The sequence below is a fragment of the Phacochoerus africanus genome, chromosome 5 (assembly GCF_016906955.1).
Source record: "Phacochoerus africanus isolate WHEZ1 chromosome 5, ROS_Pafr_v1, whole genome shotgun sequence".
NCBI classification, from domain to species: Eukaryota; Metazoa; Chordata; class Mammalia; order Artiodactyla; family Suidae; genus Phacochoerus; species Phacochoerus africanus.
In genome coordinates, this window is record NC_062548.1 from 90,640,379 (window position 1) to 90,666,761 (window position 26,383).

The 26,383-nt window shown below is 35.2% G+C and overlaps 1 protein-coding gene across 5 annotated transcripts in view; it reads left to right on the forward strand.

The window, feature by feature from the left end:
• The window catches only part of RTN4 (reticulon 4), a 73,911-nt gene that overhangs the window by 13,951 nt on the left and 33,577 nt on the right, over nt 1-26,383 (forward strand). The window contains exons 2-3 of one of the 5 annotated variants that reach the window (XM_047782071.1): nt 8,201-8,257; nt 8,957-11,359. The exons of 1 other annotated variant lie outside the window; for it this stretch is intronic. In XM_047782071.1, coding sequence (XP_047638027.1) covers nt 8,201-8,257; nt 8,957-11,359 — 2,460 coding nt within the window. Of the gene's footprint in view, nt 1-8,200; nt 8,258-8,956; nt 11,360-23,893; nt 24,157-26,383 lie in introns of those variants that run through there. 3 more of the 5 variants (XM_047782072.1, XM_047782074.1, XM_047782076.1) reach the window with 3 other exon arrangements.

Below are 26,383 nucleotides of genomic sequence, written 5' to 3' on the forward strand. Positions count from 1 at the left end.
CTCCTCAGTAACTGGTTTTGGGAAAACTGACAACTACTTGTAAAAGAATGAGAATAGACTATTGTCTTATACCATACAGAAAAATAAACTCAAAATGGATTAAAGACCTAAATGTAAGTCCAGGTACTATGAAACTCCTTGAGGAAAACATAGGCAGAACACTCTTTGACATACATTGTAGCAGTGTATTTTTGGACTCATCTCCTAGAGTAGTGGAAATAAAAATAAACAAATAGGACCTAATTAAACTTAAAAAGCTTTTTCACAGCAAGGGAAACTATAAACAAAACAAAAAGACAGTCTACAGAATGAGAGAACATATTTGCAAACAATGTAACTGACAAGGGATTAATCTCCAAAATATACAAACAGCTCATACTCTCAATATCAAAAAAACAAGTAACTCAATCAAAAATGGGCAAAAGATCTCAATAGATATTTCTTCAAAAAAGGCATATAGATTGCCAAAGGCACATGAAAAGATACTCAACATTGCTAATTACTAGAGAAATGCAAGTCAGAACTACAATGAAGTATTACTTCACACTGGTCAGAATGGCCATCACCAAAAAGTTTATAAATAATAAATGCTGGAGAGGTGTGGAGAAAAAGGAACCCTGTTACATTGGTGGTGGGAATGTAAATTGGCGCAGCCACTATAGAGAACAGTATGGAGGTTTCTTAAAAAACTAAAAAATGGAACTGCCATATTTATAATCCATCAGTCTTATTTCTGAGTGTGTTATCTGGAGAAAAATCATAATTTGAAAAGATACACGCACCCTAATGTTCTTTGGAGCACTACTTAAAGTAGCCAAGACATGGAAGTAACCTGACTGTCCATCAACAAGGAATGGATAAAAGAAATGTGGTTTATATATACAGTGGAATATTACTTGCCATAAAAAAATGAAACAATGCCATTTGTAACAACATAGATGGACCTAGAGATTATCATACTAAATGAAGTTAAGTCAGACAGAGAAAGACAAATCTCATATGATATGCTTATATGTGGAATCTGGGAAAAAAATGATACAAATGAACTTGTTTAGAAATAGAGTCATAGACATAGAAAGCAAATTTATGGTTACCAAAGGGGAAAGGAGTGGGGGAGGCATAAATTAGGAGGTTGGGATTAATATATACACACTACTCTATATAAAATAGATAACCAACATGGACTGTATATCACTCAATATTTTATAATTTATAAGGGGAGAGAATCTGCAAAGATTGTGTGTGTGTGTGTGTATACACACACACATACATACACACACAAAAACACAAAAAACCTAATCACTTTGCTTTACACTTGAAACTAACCCAACATCAGTTATACTTCAATTAAAAAAAAATAGGAGAGAAGTGAATCTGCCAAGGTAAATGCAGTAGTGTTTTATAAATTAACTCAGCTGTATGTGTGGTTGTTTTTTTTCTTTGAAAGAGTCTAAAATTAAGAGTATTCAGGAGTTCTGACTGTGGTGCAGTGGGTTAACTACTTATCTTTGCCCTTCCAACGCAAAAGTAGCCATAGACAATACATCACATGAACGGACATGACTTTCTTCCAATACAACTTTAGCCCATGAGCCATATTTTGCTGGCTCTTGATCTGTAGAATCTCTTACTTTAGCATTACAGGAGTCCCACTTTTAAGGTGTGCCCTTTCTGGATCTCATTTTTATGCTTGGGTGTTCATGAGATTTCTCCATTTTGACATGCCAAAACTTTAAGTCAAGTCTTACAGCACAGTCTGACCTTCAGAATATCCAGTTTACGTTCCCACCAACAGTGTAGGAGGGTTCCCTTTTCTCTACACTCTCTCCAGCATTTGCTGTTTGTAGACTTATTAATGATGGCCATTCTGACTGGTGTGAGGAAGTACCTCATTGTAGTTTTGATTTGCATTTCTCTAATGGTTAGTGATGTTGAGCATCTTTTCATGTACTTGGTGGCCATCTGTATATCTTTTTTGGAGAAGTGTCTATTAAAGTCTTCTGTCCATTTTTTGATTGAGTTGTTTGTTTTTTTGTTGTTTAGTTGTATGAATTGTTTGTATATTTTGGAGATTAAGCCCTTGTTGGTTGCATCATTTTCTCCCATTCTGTAGGCGGGGTTTTTTTGTTTTGTTTTTTTTTATGGTTTCCTTTGCTGCACAGAAGCTTGTAAGTTTTATTAGGTTCCATTTGTTTATTTTTGTTTCTATTGCCTTGAGAAACTGACATAAAACATTAATACAGTTTATGTCAAAGAGTTTTTGCCTATGTTCTCTACCAGGAGTTTCATGGTGTCATGTCTTAGGTTTAAGTCTTTAAGCCATTTTGAGTTTATTTTTGAGCATGGCGTGAGGGTGTGTTCTAATTTCATTGATTTGCATGCACCTGTCCACTTTCTCTGGAGGTCCTTTTCTTTGAAGTTTTCCTTTGTATGTTACCCTGCCCCACAAATCCCACACAACTCAAAAGCTTCCTCAGCAAGAGGAAGAGTGAAGTATTCTTGGGCTCCTCTTCCATGTGCTATTGACAGAAAGTACCTTTACACAGAAAGCCAGGGCACTCCTCTGGTTTGTGTCCCTCTTGTGAAAAATCATATACCTGTACTGCCTGTAGTACAATGTCTTAGGACAGTTGCCTTACATATTTTGCCTAGTTTCACAGTCATTTATGTTGGAAAATTACTCCCATAGCTGGAAGCAGATATTCTTCTCTATGATTCTAAAACACAATTTATTTTCCGTATTTTATAAATTAGATATCATTTTACTGACCATTTATATTTTTGATTGATAAACAGGTTTTGAAATGAACATGTCAAGGAAAATAGCATAAGAGTATGTGGACATTGGTGAGGTTGTGATAGCATATGTAATTTTTGAATTGACCAGTAATAAATTCAGAACTAATTGCCATTTTTACTTTTTAAAAAAGTGATTTACCTGAAGAAATCTCTTCGGTGAATGTTAATTTTGAAATGGATTTTTATGTAATAAAAGTAGTTAGCATTCAAAGTTTGTAGCCCTGAAGCAATTAGTCTAAACTTGCATTCTAATTTTAGGTTTAGAAAGGAAAAGAATCTAGTATTAGGGCCAACATGAGGAGTAGTTCATTTGGAAAAAGCTGTTTTGTGAGTAGTGCTCATCTTTCATACTGTCATTATAGGTAGTTCAAGTGATTCTATTCATTTATTGATGCTAATAAGGAAATAAATGTATACCTGTAGTGACGGAGTTCAATTATAATTTTCTAGCTTTGTCAATAACTAAGCTATGTGAATTAGTTACTTAATATTCTGAGCTTGCATAACTGGAAATGTGGTAGAAGATAAAAATAAGTTAAGGATGAATATGTTTTAGAAAGGAAGTTAGGCTGAATATAGTGAGATTGAGCATTACTAGATGTCAACATTTGAATATGCAGGAGGGAGAGGCCTGGATTTGGTTATGAAGAACTTTGGTTAGCATAGCTGACTTGCGAGGAGTTTAGACAGTTAAATTGGGGCCATATGATACAGGGCCTTATGTATCTGACTAAGTGTTTTTGGTGTAATTCAGTGTATAACCAGGAGCTTTTAAATATTTTTGAGCAAAAAATATATAAAATTATACTTTTAGAAATAATAATTTGGTAGCTATAGAGGAGAGAATTCTGGCTTCTCTTTTGCCTGTTTAGTGAAAACTGGTTTTGGAATTTTTTTCGCGGGAAATTTGTCATTATGTTTTTACTTAGCGTGGATATAATTAAATCCTTAATATTTAAGTAATATTTAAATAAATATTATTTCTTCTGACTGTTCAAATAACACAAATGAGACTGATGACTAAGGTTTTAATTTCATTCAGTAGTTAGAATTTTGGCATTATGAGTAGACCATAGAAGGACGGGGAGTTGTTTGCCTTTTTTTGTAAGCCCAATAATGTAAGGGTATATATTAACATATTTCAGTAATTCAGAATGTTGTAGTTTTTACTGAATATAGGATCTCTGATTATGGAATAGTTTATTCACTTGTGAAAGTCAAGATTTTACAGAAAAATCTAAAATCTAATTTTTTTCCAAATAAGAAATAGGTAATTTTAGGTGTTTTAGCCTTAGAATTTGGTAGCTTTTATTATAGGTATAGTGTAGTTACAGGTATAGTTATAGGTATAGGTATAGATTGATCAACATTTTCTTTTAATGTACTTAGTATTATTAGTCATTTTCAAATTCTTACATTTATATAGTAAAGTCTACGAAAGGAAGTGTTGCACAGTGGTTAAAGAAAAGAGCATGAAGTGAAGTCAGCCATACAATGAGACACCAACATCAAATGCTTTCACTGACATGTAGAATCTGAAAAAAGGACAGACTGAACTTCTTTGCAGAACAGATGCTGACTCACAGACATTGAAAAACTTATGGTCTCCTGAGGAGACAGTTTGGGGATTGGGGGGATGTGCCTGGGCTGTGGGATGGAAATCCTGTGAAATCAGATTGTTATGATCAACTACAGATGTGATAAATTCATTTGAGTAATAAAAAAAAAAGAGAAAAAAAAGAAAAGAGCATGGATTTGTAAATCTCTCCGGATTCAATCTCAGATCCATTGCTTTTTTGTTTTGTGACTTTAGGGGAGTTACTTAGCCTTTTTATGCCTCTTGTTCCTTATATGTGAAATGAAGATAACAATAATAGCTATTTTGCAGCATAGTTTTCAGTATTAAGAGACCATCTGAAATAAAGGTACCTGGCCAGCATTAATGTCTCTGTAAATGTTACTGTGTTGTGCAGTAGAAGCAAGCAGTCAGATATTTTGGATAATTACGGGATATTTGCTGGGTAGCAGTTTATCTTTTTTCAGAAGACCAAATTTACAGGGCTGATAAAGTAAGAAGAATTTACAATTGTGCTTGTACATAAACCCATCTCTCAGATGATAAAACATGTGAACTTGGGAGACAGACGTCTTTAAATCCTGGCTCTCTGGCCTCCTAGATCTCTAACTTGTGGCAAATTGTTTCTTTTTCCTTTCCTCTTCCCCTTCCCTCTCAAAACATTTTGAAGTAGGTAATAATATTCTTATTTTACAAATGAGGAAATTAAGCACGGAAAGGCTAAGTAAATAATAACTTTCTCAGGGTTACACTTTTTTTGTTTTATGTCTTTTTAGGGCTACACCTGGGGCATGTGGAGGTTCCCAGGCCAGGGATCCAACCAGAGCTAAAGCCACCAGCCTACACCACAGCCACAGCAATGTGGGACACGGGTTGTGAGCCGCGTCTGCGACCTACACCACAGCTCACGGCAACACTGGATCTCCAACCCACTAAGTGAGGCCGGGGATTGAACCCGCATCCTCATAGATGTTAGTTGAGTTTGTTAACTGCTGAGCTACAACGGGAACTCCCGGGATTACACAGTTATAAGTGATGGATCTGGCATTTGGACAGGCAGTTTGAGTCCATGATTCTTGATGGGCCTTAGTAGGAGTCTCTGAGCAACCTTCTTCTTGAAGACCAAATGGTAGTGACCTCTTCTGGATTTTTTTTCTAAGTACCTTTAGAAATGCAGTATTTGTTTTGTGGGTAATTTTGGATTGACTCTCATTTTACAAAATGAAGGTTTTTTAAAAAAAAAATTTAGTAAATATTCGAAATACTAATTTATAAACTTTCTCACTTGGCTAAGTTCCAGGAATATAATTTTTACTGTAAAAATGATTCTGGTATTAGATAGGAATAAGGGTTTAGTTTTTTTAAAATACTTCAAATTTTGGACACAATTTAGATGTAGTTTGTTTTCTCTCTAACAGTAATATGTTTCTAGTTCACTTTCCAAATAGACTGTCTGAATTAGTTTGCTTTTAACTGTATCGTCTAGATTAACCATTTTGTTAAGAAATTGTTACCTTTTATTTAGATGGAGCAGCTGTGTAATTATTTGGTTCTGCTCTTTGACCCCCAAATTTCAGGTTTTTTTTTTTTTTTTTCCTTTTTAAGGCCTGCACTTACTATATATGGAAGTTCCCAGGCTAGGGTTTGTTTTTTTTTGTTTGTTTGTTTGTTTAGGATTTTTATTTTATTTTTTATTTTATTTTATTTATTTTATTACTCAGGTGAATTTACACATCTGTAGTTGTATAATGATCATAACAATCCAATTTCACAGGACAGGCTAGGGGTTGAATTGGGAGCTGCAGCTGCCAGCCTACACCACAGCCACAGCAACGCCACATAATCTCATGGCAATGCTGGATCGTTAACCCACTAAATGGGGCTAGGGATTGAACCTGTAACCTCATGGATACTAGTTGGGTTTGTTACCGCTGAGCCACAGTGGGAACACCCTGAGTTTCAGCTTTATGCAAGATTATAATTCATTATTTTAGCTGAAAGGGATTTTCAAGTTCTTTCATTTTATAAACAAGAAACTATAATTTAAGATTATATAGCAAGTCATCTTTAAAAAGGATGTGTACATATGTGTACATTTTATAAAACATTTTATAAAATCTCATAAGGCAGGATGTTTTACTGGTTTGGATGAGTAGCCCATCCAACTTGTGTTCTAAGTTATAGGAGACTCCTAAATGGATGTCATGGATTTCCCCTCACCACCTTATCTAAAAACCCTTTAGATAGGACATCATACCTAGTATGAATTTGTCAAAAATTTGTGACATTTTGAATTTAACCTCTCACATTCATCCAGAGGAATACCCTTGGGAGACAAGTCCATGTTCATGATAGCCACATCTCTGATTCTTTTCTATTAATCAGCCTTGTCTAGCTTGTCTTCCAGATAGGAGTGTCCAAATTTATTAGGTCCTCTCCACTAAAGGAATACCTCCTGTCATCTCTCAGGCTTTTTCAAATTGTCTTTAGCTAGAAACCTTTCTCTAGTGTAAACTGCAGAAGATCGTCAGCTCAAGATCTCCCAACTGTAGGAATAAAATGGCATTGTATAAGGTTAATATACCAAAATATAGCATATTAGTTGGCTTGGGTTGTCATACCAAAATACCATAGACTAGGTGGCTTAACTAACAGAAGTTCATTTTTTACAGTTCTGAAGGCTGGGAAGTCTAAAATCAACCTGCAGGCAGGTTAGGATTCATTCTGAGGCCTCTTTTCTTGGCTTATAGGTACTGCCTTCTTACTGTGTGCTCACATGACCTCCTCATATGACCATGGCACCACCCTCATGACCTCATGTATTTCTAATTACCTCCAAAAGACGCCAGTCACAACACATTGGACCTTAGGGCTTCAATGTAATGAATTTGAGGGGAAATAAATATTCAGTTTTTAGCATATAGTATATGGTGGCTAAGAAAGTGGGCTCTAGAGTTGAGTTGCCTCAGTCTCACTACTTATATATTGAATTACTTCTCTATCTTTCCACTTGTTTTTTAGAAAAATCTGTTAAATGGGGATATTAACAATGCTGTAATAGTATGATGGTAAGGAGTAAAATGAGTTCTCGCATCATGTGAATCACTTAGAATAACAAGCAGAGAATATCCATGATTTTCTGAAAGTGTCCTTCTGAATTGAACATATGCCAATAAAAAAAAAGATTAAACAAAAGTGGTTATTTTATTCAAATGCATCTTTTAAAGTTTTGACTTTATTAGGGCAAGATAGTTACCAATCTGAAAATGTGAGTAAAAGTTTTGGATGCAGTATGTTAAATAAGAAGATTAGTATTTTAAATCTACTTTAGTTCATGAAGTTTCTTTAACATAAACATATTATTACTATTTTTTTCTCTATTTGACTGCTTCTGTGACATACAGGAATTCCTGGGCCAAGTATAAAATCTGAGCCACAACTGCAGCCTATGCCACAGCTGCAGCAATGCGGGGATACTTAACCCACTGTACCAGGCTGAGGATTGAACCTGTGCAGCCATAGAGGCAATGCCAAATCCTTAACCCACTGTGCCAAGTGGGAACTCCCATAAACACAGTATTTCCTCCTGAAAAATGATAGGGTCTATAAATATCATTTAATCAGTTTCATAATATATATGTGATAATTTAATCAGGATTAATGGTACTACTAACGACTACTTTCTCCTTTCTATCTTGGCTTTTTTTCCTGTAAAGTTTTGTGTTAACTCATTACAAACTGAACCCCTTGCTTGCTCCTTCATCTTTAGTCTCCTTCCAACTCTATCTTTATTTCTGCTGAGGTTATATTCTATTTGTTTTTCAGATGAGACACTTTTTGCTCTTCCTGCTGCATCTGAGCCTGTGATACACTCCTCTGCAGGCAAGTTCTTTCTGCTAGCCTTTTATCCTCTGTGTATTCTAACTTCAGCTCTTTAGTTATGTTAACTCTGTGCCCATTAACATAGTAGTTTAAATTTAGTAGTTTAAATTTACTAAAAATTAGCATGGTTCCAAGAATGTTTGCCTACTGGCCAAGATGAAAATTGTATTTTATATGCTGTCTCCGAGAGAGAAATGGTCAGAAACCTGATTACCTGATTATTAATTGGAAATATATAAGGAATTCTTGGACTCTTGATTTATGTTTATGTGTTGACTAGTCATTTTCTCCAAATACAGTTTACTTGCTTATAGGCTTTCATAGAAATTAATGCCAATCTATAGCATTTGATTATCCAGTTCCCTTTCTTTCCTGTACTGTCAAACTCTCTTCTCAAATCCCTATTTCTTCCTCTAAAACTAGTTAAAAGTAGCTTTGCTCAGTTAATTTGTTTTTCTCAAAGACTTGATGTCTTTGCATAGCATATAATTGTCTCTGTAGCCTTGCACATGTTTTTTTGACAGTAGCTTTAATATTTTTAGTAATGATTCAGTCTACTTGATTATTATTAACTAAATGTTACTAGTATTTTAGTTAACAGTAAGTCTTTAGTAACACTATTTTGAATCTGTCATAAAACTTGCATCAACTCTGAGAACACTGGTATTCTCTAACTTTCCTTTCTGTCCATGGTCACAGAAAAAATTATGGATTTGAAGGAGCAGCCAGGTAACACTGTTTCCACTGAGCAAGAAGATTTTCCATCTGTCCTGCCTCACACTGCTGCTTTTCTTCCTTCTCTGTCTCCTCTCTCAGCTGCTTCTTTGAAAGAACATGAATACCTTGGTGAATTACCAGCAGTACTACCTACTGAAGGAACACTTCAAGAAATTTCAAATGAAGCTTCTAGAGAATTCTCTGAGAAGGCAAAAAATCCATTTGTAGACAGAGATTTAACAGAGTTTTCAGAATTGGAATATTCAGAAATGGGATCATCATTCAGTGGCTCTCCAAAAGCAGAATCTGCCATAGCAGTGGCAAATCCTAAAGAAGAAGTAATTGTGAAGAATAAAGATGAAAAAGAGCCCTTGGTTAGTAATAACGCTGTTCGTAAAGAGTTACCTATAACCCTTACCAAGCCAGTTACAGAAGAGGACAGAGTTATGTCTCCAGGAAAAACAAAGGACAGTTTTAATGAAAAGGGAATTGCAGCAGAAGCTCCTATGAAGGAGGAATATGCCGACTTCAAACCCTTTGAGCGAGTATGGGAAGTAAAAGATACTCATAAGCAAGGTAGTGATGTTTTGGCTGCTGGAGGTACTGTAGAGAGCAAATTGGGAAGTAAAGTGGATAAGAAATGCTTTTCAGATAGCCTTGAACAAACAACTCATGAGCAAGATAGTGAAAGCAGCAATGATGATGCTTCTTTTCCCAGTACGCCGGAAGCTGTAAAAGATGGTTCAGGAGCATATATTACATGTGCTCCCTTTAACCCAACAGCAACTGAAAATGTTTCAACAAACATTTTTCCTTTGTTGGAAGATCGTACTTCAGAAAATAAGACAGATGAAAAAAAAATAGAAGAAAAAAAGGCCCAAATTATAACAGAGAAGAATGCTAGCGCCAAAACATCAAACCCTTTCCTTGTGGCAACACTGGATTCCAAGACAGATTATATCACGACAGATCATTTATCACGGGTGACTGAGGAAGTAGTGGCAAACATACCTGAAGGTCTAACTCCAGATTTAGTACAGGAAGCATGTGAAAGTGAATTGAATGAAGCTACAGGTACAAAAATTGTCTTTGAAACAAAAATGGACTTGGTGCAAACTTCAGAAGCTATGCAGGAATCACTTTACCCTGTAGCACAGCTTTGCCCATCCTTTGAAGAATCTGAAGCTACCCCTTCACCAGTTTTACCTGACATTGTCATGGAAGCACCATTAAATTCTATGGTTCCTAGTGCTGGTGCTTCTGCAGTGCAGCCCAGTTCATCACCATTAGAAGCTCCTCCTTCAGTTAATTATGAAAGCATAAAACTTGAGCCTGAAAATCCCCCACCATATGAAGAGGCCATGAATGTATCACTAAAAAAGGTATCAGGAATAAAGGAAGAAGTTAAAGCATCTGAAAGCATTAGTGAAGCTGTTCAAGAAACAGAAGCTCCTTATATATCTATTGCATGTGATTTAATTAAAGAAACAAAGCTTTCTACTGAACCAACCCCAGAATTCTCTAGTTACTCAGAAGTAGCAAAAGTTGCACAGCCAGTGCCTGATCATTCTGATCTAGTTGAAGATTCCTCACCTGATTCTGAGCCAGTTGACTTATTTAGTGATGATTCAATACCTGAAGTTCCACAAAAACAAGATGAAGCTGTGATACTTGTGAAAGAAAATCTTGTTGAAGCCGAGTCAATGATAGAACATGAAAATAAGGAAAAACTCAGTGCTTCACCATCACCGGAAGGTGGAAAGCCATATTTAGAATCTTTTCAGCCCAATTTAGACACCACAAAAGATACCTTATTACCTGACAAAGTTTCAACCTTGATCCAAAAGGAAAAAATTCCTTTGCAGATGGAGGAGCTCAACACTTCAGTCTATTCAAATGATGGCTTATTTATTGCTAAGGAAGCAAAAATACGAGAAAGTGAAACATTTTCAGATTCATCCCCAATTGAGATTATAGATGAGTTCCCTACATTGGTCAGTTCTAAAACAGATTTTTCTCCTACATTAGCCGGGGAATACACTAATCTAGAAGTAGCCCACAAAAATGAAATTGCTAGTGTCCAGGATGGAGCTGGCTCATTGCCTTGCTCAGAATTAGCCCATGACCTTTCTTTCAAGAATGTACAACCTAAAGATGAGGATAAAGTTCCTGTCCCAGATGAATTCTCCAAAGATAGGGCTGATATTTCAAAGGTGCCCTTGCTGCCTCCAGATGATTCTGCTTTGGCTGCTCCAACAGAGATAGCTGATGTAGTTAAACCCAAAGTTCTTGTGAAAGAAGCTGAGAAAATACTTCCTTCTGATAGAGAAAAAGAGAAAAGATCGCCATCTGCTATATTTTCAGCAGAGCTGAGTAAAACTTCAGGTAATCAATCCATACATTATTTTGTGTTTTCTTGCCACCTTTTGACTTACTATTTAACTTTCCACTACATTTTGTGTAGTGTATTACATTTATAGTGTCTAACATATCACATTAGTAAGAATTCTTTTTACTGTCTCAATGAAAGGTATTAATGCTTTTTCTGCCCCCCCCCCCGCTCTTTACTTTTACACACTCAATTATTTGTTGGTCATTTTTATATTGCACCATGGAACTAGAAACAATTTTTTATTAGAATTGGCTTCAGTGTCTACTTTTTTCTTTCTTCTTTTTTCTTCACTGTCCCAATAGCAATGAAGAGCAAGAGGTATTAAAACAAAATATTTTCAGATGTATTTACTTTTATTTTCCCAGAAATATCTTCATTTATTTAAAAAATTTTTAATGAAAAAAGGTTTCTGTTCATGTTTCTAATGTTTCCAAATAATGCAGTAATATCTAGTAATAGGTATAAAGTTAAGCATATTGAGTAGTAGATATTTTGTTGAAAAGTATAAATTGAGGTATGCTGTTATTGATTCTTCTAAAAAGCACTGATTTTCATTTTTTCCTTTTGACTCTACATTTCCCAATGGCCTGACTTCTGTAAAGTTGTTTATGCATGTGTTTTCTTTAATTTTGCATTCTAATTTAGATGTGTTTTCTTTAAATATATGTAATGATTACTGTGTCTTTATTGAATGCCTTGGAGATAGGTAGTACTGATGGCAGAGAGACCAGTTCAGAGTTTGTTGCTATAATTGAAGGAAGATTGTGAACATTAAGGCAATGGAGTGAGCATGGAGACATAGTACTTAGTGTTTGGCTATAATTGCACATGAAGGATAAGGGGAGGAGTTAAAGCTTACTCTGGGAGACCTAGGTTTCTTTTATGTGCAAATACATGGATGGCAGTATGAGAAACTGAGTTAGGGAGCATGAGAAAATAGAGTGGGTTTAATGGGAAAAAATAAAGAAATTCAGTTTTGAATATGTTGTTATTAAGTTTACTTATGAGAGACATCCAAGAATGATGGGTACACATGAGGCTCTTTAGAAAGACCTTTGCTATATGTGTGTATTTATCATGAGCTCAAAGAAACTAAGTAAAGCCAGAGGCATCAACTGGGGGAGGAGAGGGAAGAGGAGGATTTAAGATGGAAGAATTGGTCAACATTATCAGATACCAGAGAGTTCAGTTAAGATAGGCATTGAGATTTTGTCAGAAGAAACAGAAGATATTGTCCTGTCAGTGGTGTGATTGGTCTAGGCTAGAGTTTTGAGTTGAGGCATGAGTGAGACTTGAGCAAAGGGATCCTAAAATGTTGGCAATTGTTAAGAAATTTGAGAATATGGAGAAAAAGTGTTAGCAAGCTTGAGGGAAAGAATGGGATTAATAAGGCAGGGCCTTTTTTTTTTTTTTTTTTTTTTTTCCCCCACTGTACAGCAAGGGGGTCAGGTTATCCTTACATGTATACATTACAATTACATTTTTCCCCCAGCCTTTCTTCTGTTGCAACATGAGTATCTAGACAAAGTTCTCAATGCTATCCAGCAGGATCTCCTTGTAAATCTATTCTAAGTTGTGTCTGATAAGCCCAAGCTCCCGATCCCTCCCACTCCCTCCCCCTCCCATCAGGCAGCCACAAGTCTTTTCTCCAAGTCCATGATTTTCTTTTCTAAGGAGATGTTCATTTGTGCTGGATATTAGATTCCAGTTATAAGTGATATCATATGGTATTTGTCTTTGTCTTTCTGGCTCATTTCACTCAGGATGAGATTCTCTAGTTCCATCCATGTTGCTGCAAATGGCATTATGTCATTCTTTTTTATGGCTGAGTAGTATTCCACTGTGTATATATACCACATCTTCCGAATCCAGTCATCTGTCGATGGACATTTGGGTTGTTTCCATGTCCTGGCTATTGTGAATAGTGCTGCAATGAACATGCGGGTGCACGTGTCTCTTTTAAGGAGAGTTTTGTCTGGATAGATGCCCAAGAGTGGGATTGCGGGGTCATATGGAAGTTCTATGTCTAGATTTCTAAGCTATCTCCACACTGTTCTCCATAGTGGCTGTACCAGTTGACATTCCCACCAACAGTGCAGGAGGGTTCCCTTTTCTCCACAGCCCCTCCAGCACTTGTTATTTGTGGATTTATGAATGATGGCCATTCTGACTGGTGTGAGGTGATGTCTCATGGTAGTTTTGATTTGCATTTCTCTTATAACCAGCGATGTTGAGCATTTTTTCATGTGTTTGTTGGCCATCTGTATATCTTCTTTGGAGAAATGTCTATTCAGGTCTTTTGCCCATTTTCCCATTGATTGATTGGCTTTTTTGCTGCTGGGTTGTAGAAGTTGTTTATATATTCTAGAGATGAAGCCCTTGTCGGTTGCATCATTTGAAACTATTTTCTCCCATTCTGTAAGTTGTCTTTTTGTTTTCTTTTGGGTTTCCTTTGCTGTGCAAAAGCTTTTCAGTTGGATGAGGTCCCATGGGTTTATTTTTGCTCTAATTTCGATTGCTTTGGGAGACTGACCTGAGAAAATATTCATGAGGTTGATGTCAGAGAGTGTTTTGCCTATGTTTTCTTCTAGGAGTTTGATGGTGTCCTGTTGCATATTTAAGTCTTTCAGCCATTTGGAGTTTATTTTGGTGCATGGTGTGAGGGTGTGTTCTAGTTTCATTGCTTTGCATGCAGCTGTCCAGGTTTCCCAGCAATGCTTGCTGAAGAGACTTTCTTTTTCCCATTTGATGTTCTTGCCTCCCTTGTCAAAGATTAATTGACCATAGGTGTCAGGGTTTATTTCCGGATTCTCTATTCTGTTCCATTGGTCTGTCTGTCTGTTTTGATACCAGTACCACACTGTTTTGATGACTGTTGCTTTGTAGTATTTCTTGAAGTCTGGGAGAGTTATGCCTCCTGCTTGGTTTTTGTTTCTCAGGATTGCTTTGGCGATTCTGGGTCTTTTGTGGTTCCATATAAATGTTTGGATTGTTTGTTGTAGTTCTGTGAAAAATGTCCTGGGTAATTTGATAGGGATTGCATTGAATGTGTAGATTGCTTTGGGTAGTATGGCCATTTTTACAACATTGATTTTCCCAATCCAGGAACATGGAATATCTTTCCATTTCTTTCCATCTTCTTTGATTTCTTTGATTAAAATTTTACAGTTCTCGGCATATAGGTCCTTTACCTCCTTGGTCAGGTGTATTCCGAGGTATTTGATTTTGTGAGGTGCAATTTTAAAAGGTATTATATTTTTGTATTCCTTTTCTAATATTTCATTGCTGGTGTAGAGAAATGCAACTGACTTCTGAATGTTAATCTTATATCCTGCTACTTTGCTGAATTTATGAATCAGTTCAAGGAGTTTTGGGGTTGAGTCCTTAGGGTTTTCTATGTATAGTATCATGTCATCTGCATACAGTGACAGTTTGATCTCTTCTCTTCCTATATGGATGCCTTTTATTTCTTTGGTTTGTCTAATTGCTGTGGCTAGGACTTCCAAAACTATGTTGAAGAGCAGTGGTGAGAGTGGGCATCCCTGTCTTGTTCCAGATTTGAGTGAGGAGGCTTTCAGTTTTTCCCCATTGAGGATTATATTTGCTGTGGGTTTCTCATAAATGGCTTTGATTATATTCAGGAATGTTCCCTCTATACCCACTTTGGCGAGGGTCTTGATCATGAATGGATGTTGGACTTTGTCAAATGCTTTTTCTGCGTCTATTGAGATGATCATATGATTTTTGACTTTATTTTTTGTTAATGTGTGTATGATGCTGATTGATTTGTGTATGTTGAACCATCCTTGTGAACCTGGGAAGGCAGGGCCTTTTTTCTTTTTTCTTTTTTTTTTTGTCTTTTTTGTTGTTGTTGTTGTTGCTATTTCTTGGGCCGCTCCCGCGGCATATGGAGGTTCCCAGACTAGGGGTCCAATCGGAGCTGTAGCCACCGGCCTACGCCAGAGCCACAGCAACGCGGGATCCGAGCCGCGTCTGCAACCTACACCACAGCTCACGGCAACGCCGGATCATTAACCCACTGAGCAAGGGCAGGGACCGAACCCGCAACCTCATGGTTCCTAGTCGGATTCGTTAACCACTGCGCCACGACGGGAACTCCCCCCTTTTTTTCAAGGTAAGAGTGAAAGTCTAATTAAATGTATACTTAGACAGGAGTGCATGGGATGAGATCTGGAATTTAGGTGGAGAAAGGAGCTTACAGAGATAGAAGGATTTTGAAAGACTTGATTGTAATGAATGGAAGAGAAAGTATGGCTGAGGTTTTGTGGCTGGAAGTTGATTTATGTTTATTAAAAACAGTGTGTTGGGTCATTTGCTGGAACATGATTGGGTTTAGGAAGTCTGAGGTACCTTCTGACTAGGGAAGCAAAGCCTAGTCAAGGTTGAAGGGTGGTCTGTGCGGTAGGGTGACTTTTCTTTGACTGTGCCCAGCAGCCTTGGTGTGGGTTCAGAAAAGGCAAATGCCTATATTGATTCAAGGTTGTGTTTTGCTAAATGGACAGTAGAAGACAGTGGGTCAAAGGTGTTGAGGATAGCGGCAAGAGAGTAGTTTGATGTGATGGACTGTGACATCTCAGTTGAAGAATATACAGAGGAGAGAAGAGATCAAATATTTGTATGTTCCTTCTATAGTGAGAACCTGGCTCCTAACAGTACCATTGCATTTACTCATTTGTTTAATCCTTGAATACATCTAAAATAGTTTTAGAATTCTTTATAATATCATTATAAGAAACATAATAAAAGAGTTCAGGATTTTTTTTTTTTTTGCGAACTCAGCTCCTGACACTAAGATTGAATGTGTATATAGTCAAGTACAGGTTACTTGGATTCGTTTTATTTTCCCTTTTCCTTCTACCTATTCACACCTTCAGTGAAGTTATAATAATCATTTGAAATGAAGTTAGATTGATTAATTTGTTTGCTTTCAGTTTTAGGTTTTCTTTCTATTTAGGACATTTTTAAATTAAGAAATTTTGAAAGGCTGATGGAAGAAGCCAAATTCTCTGCATTTTACCTGGAAAGGGGAGATTACCATTAATGGGAAAACCTTTAAGCACCAAGCACTTTCACATAGGCTTTACCATAATCTGAAAGAAGGAACCATTTTATGGGTGACAAAACCCAAGACTAGGGATGTTAAGAAACTTTCCCAAGGTTACATGGAAAATACTGTAGTTAAGTATAATACTTTTGAGCTTCTCATGTGTTCCACACATTGGGCTAACTTTCTTATTTATATTGTTCTTATTCAATTCCACAGGGAATGTCTTTTCTAGCAAGTGAACTAGGATGTCGTCCTAGGTTTTGTCCCTTTCACAGTTTCCCCATTTTAGAATGAGCAGTTACTGTCCTAAATTTAGCAGACAACCAGGGTGCTGCTGCTTTTATTACATACCTGTTATGTTGAGGGCACTAACCAATGCAAGACATTTTGAAAAGTCTAGCAAGTTGGTTGCTATGTACATTTTTTCATGAGGTCTTCCATTGGTAGAGATAGCAGGATGAGGGTAACATTCTGTTGGTTGTGGAGACTGAATAACCCTATTCAGTTGTTGGTATCTATGTTGTTGGTAGGTCATTGGTAAAGAAAGGTACTAGTATCTCTTATCTAGATCACTGAGATCTTGACTTATGATGGTGATTGCTTAATACGTGTTTGTTGGTTGCTTGCTTTGCCACTAATGCACAGAATGTTTTCAGTTCGTAATCAGAATATAGATTGTATTTTGCGACCTGTTTATCTATTGGTGAGTGAAGGATAAACCAATCACAAATTGATTATTCATTATACTTAAACTGTGTGTTATCTAGGAATAAACAAAGAGTTTTACCATAATAAAGAACTCACTGCAAAATGGCTCCTTAACAAGGTAAAGAATTAAAAGTTATCCTTTGCCAATTTATGTATACTCATAAATATGGGTTAAAAGATGAATAAGTTTTCTTTTGATGGTGTTTATGACTTAAAACATTTTTCTTACATTAAAAAAATTGATGATATAGCCTTTGTTTTTTTCACAGTAAAGCATTACAGATAGCAGATTTTTGTTAAAATAAATTTTAGTGAGCATATTTGGGGTGCTTTTTGATTTTTTATGAACTTTGATTAGGACAGTGAGCAGATAATCTGATAAAAGTAGAAATTTAAGTACTCTAAAAAAATGAAAATGTTTATTAACACATTGAGTAGAAATATATTTAACTGGAAAGCTTTTAGTAAATGTACAATGTAGCTAAATTAGAAACTATCTTTTTTTTTATAATTGAAATTTATTTTATTTTAATTTTTTTCCCCCACTGTACAGCAAGGGGATCAAGTTATCCTTACATGTATACATTTTCCCCCACCCTTTGTTCTGTTGCAATATGAGTATTTAGACATAGTTCTCAATGCTACTCAGCAGGATCTCCTTGTAAATCTATTCTCAGTTGTGTCTGATAAGCCCAAGCTCCCGATCCCTCCCACTCCCTCCCTTTCCCATCAGGCAGCCACAAGTCTATTTTTCAAGTCCATGATTTTCTTTAGAAACTGTCCTATTAATAAAACATTGATTATATTTACTTAAACACTTTGACATTGTTGAATTAATTGGTTTTTTTTGGGTCTTTTTGTCTTTTTAGGGCCGCAGTCGCGGCACATGGAGGTTCCCAGGCTAGGGGTCTAATTGGAGCTACAGCTGCCAGCCTACGCCACAGCAATGCCAAATCTGAGCCACATCTGTGATCTACACCACAGCTCATGGCAGTGCCCGATCCTTAATCCACTGAGCAAGGCCAGGGATCGAACCACAATTGCATGGTTCCTAGTTGGATTCATTTCCTCTGTGCCATGACTGAACTCCTAGTTTGCTTATTGTGGGTCCAATACAGATTGAAAATAAATAGGAAATAAGTACCGTAAAAGATGCATTGCTACAACTTCATTTTGGGCATCTCTTTTGGACCTAAGTTCTAGGCCTGGTTTTATCACTGATTAGCCATATGACCCTGGGCAAATGTTTTAATATATTTAGCTTCAATTAAATTTAGTAGTCAAAGGAGTTATCTTGTGGGCAGTGGGTTAATGATCCAGTGTTGTTAGTCACTGCTTTGGCGTGGGTTCCATCCAAGGTCGGGGAACTTTTACATGCATAGACGTGGCCAAAAAAATTTATTGAAATTTCTCTCAAGGACCTGCTAACTTTCACTGAAGTCAGGGCAGCAGTACTTGAAGCAATCTGAAATAATGTTCTTTGTACAAATTTGAGAAATAGAGAAAAACATTGAAAAAATATATAATTGTTTTGCCCAGACATAATCATTGCTAATATTTTAGAATATATTTATTATTCTAGTCTATTTTCTATGCATATGTATACCTTATGAATGCAGTGAAAAAAGTGTTTTTCAAGACTGGGATTATACTTTTCATATTGCTTATAGCTTTAAAAAATTTAACAGTAAATATGACAGTATTTCCCTGTCTTTATTCTTTTGCTGCATGATTATTTAATGCTTTAGTGTTCTTTGGTATTGGATTATTATAATTTATCCAGTCAGTTCACTAGGGCCCTTAGATTGTTTTCAGCATTTTTTATTTATAAATAATGCTGTTACTAACCTCTCTATATGTTTCACATATCTCTGAATTATTCTTTTCCATAAATTGCTAGAAATAGAATCCTAGGTGAATGAATATGAGCATTTTTAAGAGTTTTGACAGAAATTGGCAAACATCAGAAAACTTGTACTCATTTGTATCCTTCCTCATGGCATAAGAAAAAAAAATCCAATTCTCTGTTAATCACCAACAATTAATATCTTCTTTTGAAAGCTAATGAATTACACATTATACAGAGTTCAGAAAGTACAATTGTAGCAAGTCTTCCTGTCTTGCTAGCTCCCTAATCTCCTTCCTACAGTCACCTCCTAGAACTTCTAGTGTATCCTTCCAGGCAGTTTGTACCTGGCCTTTTTTTTTTTTTTTTTTTTAACCTTTACCAGTTTGATAGGTTAAAGAAATATCTTTCTGTTTTGATCTTTGATTATTAGTGAAGGTGAACACGTTTCATATGTTTATTGGCTGTTTGTATTTCTTTTGCAAATTGCTTGTTCATACCCTTTGCCCATTTTAAAATTTATAAGTTCACCTCATTCTGAGTTTAGGAGAGTTCTTTATATACGGTGGATGCAAATTCTTTTCATACTACTGTTTTCTTTTAGTTTTCTAAATAATTTTTATTTTACTTTACATTTTAGTGGACATTTTCAATTTTCACATGGGAAACATACTTTTTTTTTTTTTTTACTAATTCATAGTTTGATTTTTACATTTAATTGTGATCTGTTCAAAATTGATTTTGAATTCTGGTCAGAGATCATTTTAATTCCACATGACCTTTTGGTGGTGGAGTTGTTTTCCTATTCCCATCACACACTGATCTAGTACCCTAGTACCAGGTGGAGCTGTTTTCCTATTCCCATCACACTCTGATCTAGTACCCTAGTAACAGGCAACAATCCTAAAAAAGCCAGAAAATTGAGAATAGTTTTTGCCAGATTGCATGCTTTGGGTTGGGCAGCCAACTATACAACACCAACTATATATGGTGTTGGTGCCATCTAGTGTTGTACATAGAAACAAGGTCTATGGCATCCTCTATAATTGACTTATGGAAATTCAGTTGGGCAAAGAAATTTAATGAGCTGTGGATATTTGCTTCAAACTAAGAAATAACTTTGAAAATGCCTTTATAAAAGTGTTTTGAATCTTAACACATTGTATTAAGTCAAACAAATGGAATCATGCTGCTGTAAACATGAAAGGACCTCAGACATTCCCCCAAATAGGCACTTTAATGAAAACTTAAAAAGTTTTAACAGATCTGTTCAGAACCTAATGACTATTAAGTTTTTTTTAACTCCAAGTTTAAAAGTGCTTTGGATCTTTTGGAATATCTGTATATTTATTTTAAATAATAATACAAGAAGTCATTTACTTAGTTCTCATTGAATGGGATCACTTTCAGTTTCTGTATGGTTTTTAGTGTTCATTTTCAGCAGCTTATATGAAATTTTTTATAGACCATAAAATGCTCATTATTTTTATTTTAACTTACTCATTTTTTAGACTAAAGTCTTCATTCATGTCTTAAGGTTCAATTCAGTAGTTAATGTTGAAGTGCTATAATTTAGTCCATAGAGGGCATTATATTACAGCCTATGGTGTTAAACAGCATTAATATCTTTCGGTAATGAGATATATGTTTAGTTTCATGCTTTTGTATAGCTCTGAATAATATAAATTTTAAAATAAGTTTAAAAATAGTGTATATATATGTAATATTTATGTGTGTGTGTATATATATATATATATACATATATATATATATTTAAAATTCTATTATCTATTGCCAGAAAGGAGAAGTATTAGCTATCAATAGTTGTGTACAAGCAACCCCCAATTTAGAGAGTAGCACTTTCAGTCCAAATGACCACTTCTCTCTCACTTATTTCCCTTAATCTCTTAACATTGAAAAGCAAACAAAGCAAGACAAAAACCTGAGTTTCTCTTGGGTTCAGAATTAGAGGAAGGAATGAAATGATAAAGGGGGGATATCTTGGGAGAGTTGGGCTGTGCTGTCTTACAGCTTTCATATTGCTGTCTATTCCAAAAACAGTCTTCCACTGTCTGAGATCCTGCCACTGAGATATAAGCCTCTGCACCCCCCCCCCCAAGTATTTATGAGAGCATTATAGAGAAAGGAATTTATTCCTTTGAAAGACTTAATCATATAATTTTCCCGCTAATGAGATAAGGTGCACTAAGAAAATGAGTGTTTTGATTTGAGATATGAGAGAAGAGAAACATAAAGTGTATGTAATTTTAGAGCCTGATAGCCTTTTGGAAAGGAGTTAGGGATATACTTGAGGAGGTTTGGGGTGTTGGGTTTTGACATGCTAGGGAAGGTACTGGGTTATGTGGACATGAAGGAATGGGAAGTTGCCAATCATGAACTCTGAAATTTTATTTCAGAAGTTCTCTGTTAGGCTGATTTTGAGTTCAGGAGAAGAAGGATAACCCTCCTCCTACCCCCTGTACACAATACACAGTAGGACTTAGAATTCAAATAGCACTTTTATTTGCTCGCATTGTAAATGAAGGGATCTTCTGTGGTCCCCTCCTTTGGAAGCCTTTACTTTTAAGGGAGGAAAATAGGTTTCTTATCCAAAATAATCAACTAGGTATGTATCTGGTCTGTTTGAAAATTATCCTTGGAATAATTTTTCATTCATTAAACAAAATGTTAAATACTTGAAGGAAAACAAAATAAATGGAGGGTTTTTTAAAAAACAGATTTGTGTTCATTGTTTGCCTGTTGAGATTTGATATGAAATAGGACCTATAAACTATCCAAAGATAAGTTTTTCTCAGCTGGGGGAGAATGGAACCAGATAGTTTGTGTGTGTGTAGAGGGGTTCTTCTGTTCAGAGAGGTTATTGTGTTATTGCCTAGACTGAATGGCATAATATATGTACTTTCTTATATGTGTTTTCCAGACTTTGTCTCCTTGTAGTTTACTAGTAAACAGCTAGCACACAGGGTCACTTTTTGTAGGGCACTGTCCTAAGGTCTTTTGCATACACTAAGTCATTTGCTCCTCCTAGTACAATAAGCCTAGCCCCATGACTTTACCTTTTTAACACATTTGTCTCATCAAGATTTTCAAATTTAACCACATTTCTCTTAGATTACCAAGCTTAAAACAACTTTAGTTTTAAAACTTTCTAGGAAAGAAATGGGCAAAATGTCAATTGATTTATCTTAGCTAATTTTCCCTGTAACTTAATATAATAGCCTGAATTCCCAAGATGATAAAAATTAAAAAAATTAGATATTGCTATATATAAGATTGAATTTCAGGGCTCCTAGTTTGACTTTTTAATCTGCCAGGGGAGCTATTAAGTATATTTAGTGTTTAGGTAAGTGAATGTTATTACACATTCTTATTCGCTCAGATGATTTTTAAAAATTATTGAACCTAGTCCAGTACCAGAAAATGTGAATAACATGAATGGTAATACCTTTGCTTCAAGAAATCTCCTCCCACCCCCCTTCTATTAGTGTAGTAATCTCTGATTTGAAAACAGTGTTTGGGTGCTGTTTTTGAGTGTATTATTCTAATGCTAAAGTATTTATTGGCCTTCAGCCTTAAGGGATTCATTATTAGGAAATACTGTTTTGGAAATATTATGTATTTACTGCCTAGTTTGGGATTTCTAACTGTTGCATGGAGAGGCCAGACATTCTCAGCCATGATATGAGTTGGTGACAGTGTTCTCAAATACCACATTTTGCAGGGGTTCAGTGAATAAAGTTAAATATTAACTTTTGAACTGAGAATGCTAGACGCTCTTTAAAAATTGCTGTGCTTTATTTATGTTTGCATTTAGGCATAGAGGCAAAGAACTGAGTCCCTTGATATTCAGGCTGCTTCTGATATGAAGGATTTTGCAGAGTTTTGCAGCCTACACAGTTTTACGGAAAGTTCCAAAAAATACTGTACCTATTTCAAGTGTACCTGTATAGTCTTACGAAGTATGTACTTTCGTCCTTAGGCTGCATATCTTATGATACTTCAATGTATCGCACATTTAAAGATATTTTTGCTTATTTTTCATTATATGTTTCTGCTTAATGATTAATGATTAAATCAGTAAACCATCAGTTAAACCAGTTGTGAAACATTAGTAAAGACTTAATATTTTGCGCTGGAATGAATGCCAGTTTCATAAATTTGAACAAAAATTTCAGGAATTCTTTATGGATTTGTCTTTGTATTTATCAGTAAAATTTTAGTTTGTTCTTATATCCTTTTCCCAAAGCAAATGATATAATTAGCACATGAATATTTCTCCTCAAGCCAAGTCTATTAATAGTACCTGCAGTGGTGTCTAATAGATATTTATTGAAAGATTGAGTTGGAGCAGGTGATAAGAATAAGTATATATTTGCAAGTCTCTGGATTTCCATAGTTGTAACAGAAGAAAAAAAATAATATTACATTAGAAATATGTATTCAACTGCTAAAATTGAATATAATTTTTTTCTATTGAAATTTAACATATATTCAATAAATATTAATAATTTGACTTCGTGATTCTCCTGTCATGCCCTTCCTTATAAGGGTGCAAATGCTGATTATTTAGAAGCAAGTAAGAGATTCAGCATTTACCAGACTTGAAATTTAAGTTATTACCCTTCTTTGGATCAGTCCATTTTTATCTTATCAGGTAACTTGATTTTAAAGTTTTAAATGAAGCTGAAAACCAGCAGTATAATTCCCCTGTCCAAAAAAAAAAAGAAACTGCACATGGCTTGAAGTGTATTTCAAGTATATACAATGCTTAACTCTGCCAGAAGAACAACCCCCTTTTCTTTCTTTTGGTAGCTTGCCCCTCCCCCTGCAAAAGTAGCTTCATTTGGTCTGAGCAACAAGCAAAAGACTAGAACAATAAACAGATAGAAGGCGGTAGTGCCTGAGTATTAGTAGCCTAGTTACAGATTGCACTGCGTCAGACTGCTCCACACCCAGAAGGCGTCAGGTGACTGCAGTTGTGCAGCAGAGGAGACTGCAGACTTCGGTTGAGGAAACATATTTCATGTCTCAGGGGGTAGATTTTTGCAGTTACAGCTTTTCTGTTGGTATGCATAATTGATAATTGCATCTGGAGGGCAGATCGTGACAAGAGATGGACGGTCAGAAGAAAAATTGGAAGGACAAGGGTATATCTGCTTTTTAACCTTTATTCAGTTTTTTTATGTAACCAACAATATATTTCTATGAATAAGCTTTGCCATTTAGATATATTTTGGATTGCAAATGAAGCCTGTGGAAGGTTTAAGAGTAAAGAGTTAAAAGAGCTATTTCAAATGTGTTTTTGCATTTGGTTATGTATGAGAAAATGTCATGCTGTTCTGTTTCACTGGCATTTGATTTAGTCTCTGGATTCCGATCTTTGATTAGGTTCTATTCTTTAATATTGCACATTGTAAACTTTAGTTTTAACATATTTCATTTGTTGGTCACTTTGGTGTGATAAATCTACATTGCCATCTTTGTATTTCATAATGACATATTTTCTGTGACTATTTTTTTAAAAAGCTGACTCGGAGTGGTTGAAATTCTATCCAAAGGTCTGTAGGTAGCAAGATCTTGCATTTACAATAAGCTCATTTTCTTCTTTGGAAATCTTATTATTAAATCTTTAAAGTTATTACCAGTGGCCTTTTAATTAGATTATAATTTTGTATATCTTAAAATGGTTAAAATGTATACACGATAGTTTTAAATGTGTGTCTATATTTAAGTCACTAACCCTTGTCCTTGTAATAACCAATCAGTGATCTTGATCCCTTTTCCTCCCCCTTGAAAGCCCAGATCCTTTCAAGTCTCAGTGGATCGGGATTGTGTAAGAATTTAAGCGCATAAGTGTAATGAATATTTAAAAAATATTTTATTATGTCAGTGGTTAAATGTGCCATTTTAAGAAAAAAGGGAAGGTAGTAGGCTGTATACCTGGCGTTACAATAAATTGTCTTAAAAATTATTAGAGCTATTTTTAAGTAGTCCAACTAGACAGTCCACACAAGCAGTTTTTTTTTTTTTTGGCCATGTTCACGTTTTATAATTTAAAACATTATTTATTTCTATAGCAGAATTTTAGCAGGATTGGTGATAATGTTTCTAAAAGCAATCTGTGGAGCTAATTACAGTAACCTTTACAGTATTCTTTTAAAAATTTGTTCAATAAAGTATTGTGGGGAAAACATGAGCTTAATCTTGTTCATATTGAGACATTGGAAAACTTTTATAGTTGCAATTTAAAGAACAGAAAATAATATGTCTTTGGATTTTTATCTCTATGGTTTTTTATGTGTGAATTTAACAAAGAGAAGGATTTTTATTTCTTCATCTTTCTGACCATTAGCATTACAAAGTGAAAGGTGAATTGCTACACTAGTTTTTGATTAGTAAAAATGATAATTAGTAAAAATGATAGTAGTGCTAACAATACAGGGAATATAGGCTTTAAAAAATAGGCGAAAAGTCACATCTGGGCCTATTCTGCAACTTTTTAGGCTCTGTATTTGTAATTTGAATCTTAGTCCATTTAATAACATCTTAAATTCTTTATGTACTCAACTAATTTAAGGATATTTTGAGACTGGAGAAATTAAGATCCAGTATAGTGCATATTATACCAAAGATTTATTTTGATTATTTTTAGATACTAAATATAAAATCAAATTTACTCTTAAATATCTCTGGGAAGGCTCACTTTGTAAGTAAGTGAAGTGGCTTGATTTTTTTTTTTTAATGCTTGTCTTTGGCTTTTTTTGCTTGGAAAGACTTTTTCTGATTCATTGGTTAAGGTTTATTTTAGTATTTTCTTTATTAGCAGCTAATTTTAATGTTGTAGATTATAGATTACAGCATAAATGGAAATCAGTGAGAAGCTGAAGCTGCCATGGAATGAGTTTTTTCTCATTTTATGAAAAGTGTGACAATAGAGGAAAGTATCTAATCTAAGCTCTCTAGGTATATTAAAAAACAAAACAAAACAAAACAAAAAATCTTAAGGCCATTTTTTTTCCCCTGCTGCTTTCTTTACCACCCCTCTACCCCCTAAGTGCCATGGTAGAAACATATTCAGTCATCTGATGATGGTAGCATATGAAGGTATAAAAGAAGTGAGAGATACTCTGATTTCAGTGTTTTTTAAACATTGGGTTGCTTTTGGCCGAATGGCTAGTATTTAAAGCATTTATCTTTCAGGCTAAGACCAACATTAATAATTGATATTCTTTTACATATTTTTCTTCTTGAATTTCCTGTTGTTGTTAGGATATTAATAACAAATTAAATCTATGTCATACTTGATTTTTTGGGTTATATGGGAAGCATTGATTAAGACAGGTCAAAAGATCTTTGAAGCACTTAAAATAGAAA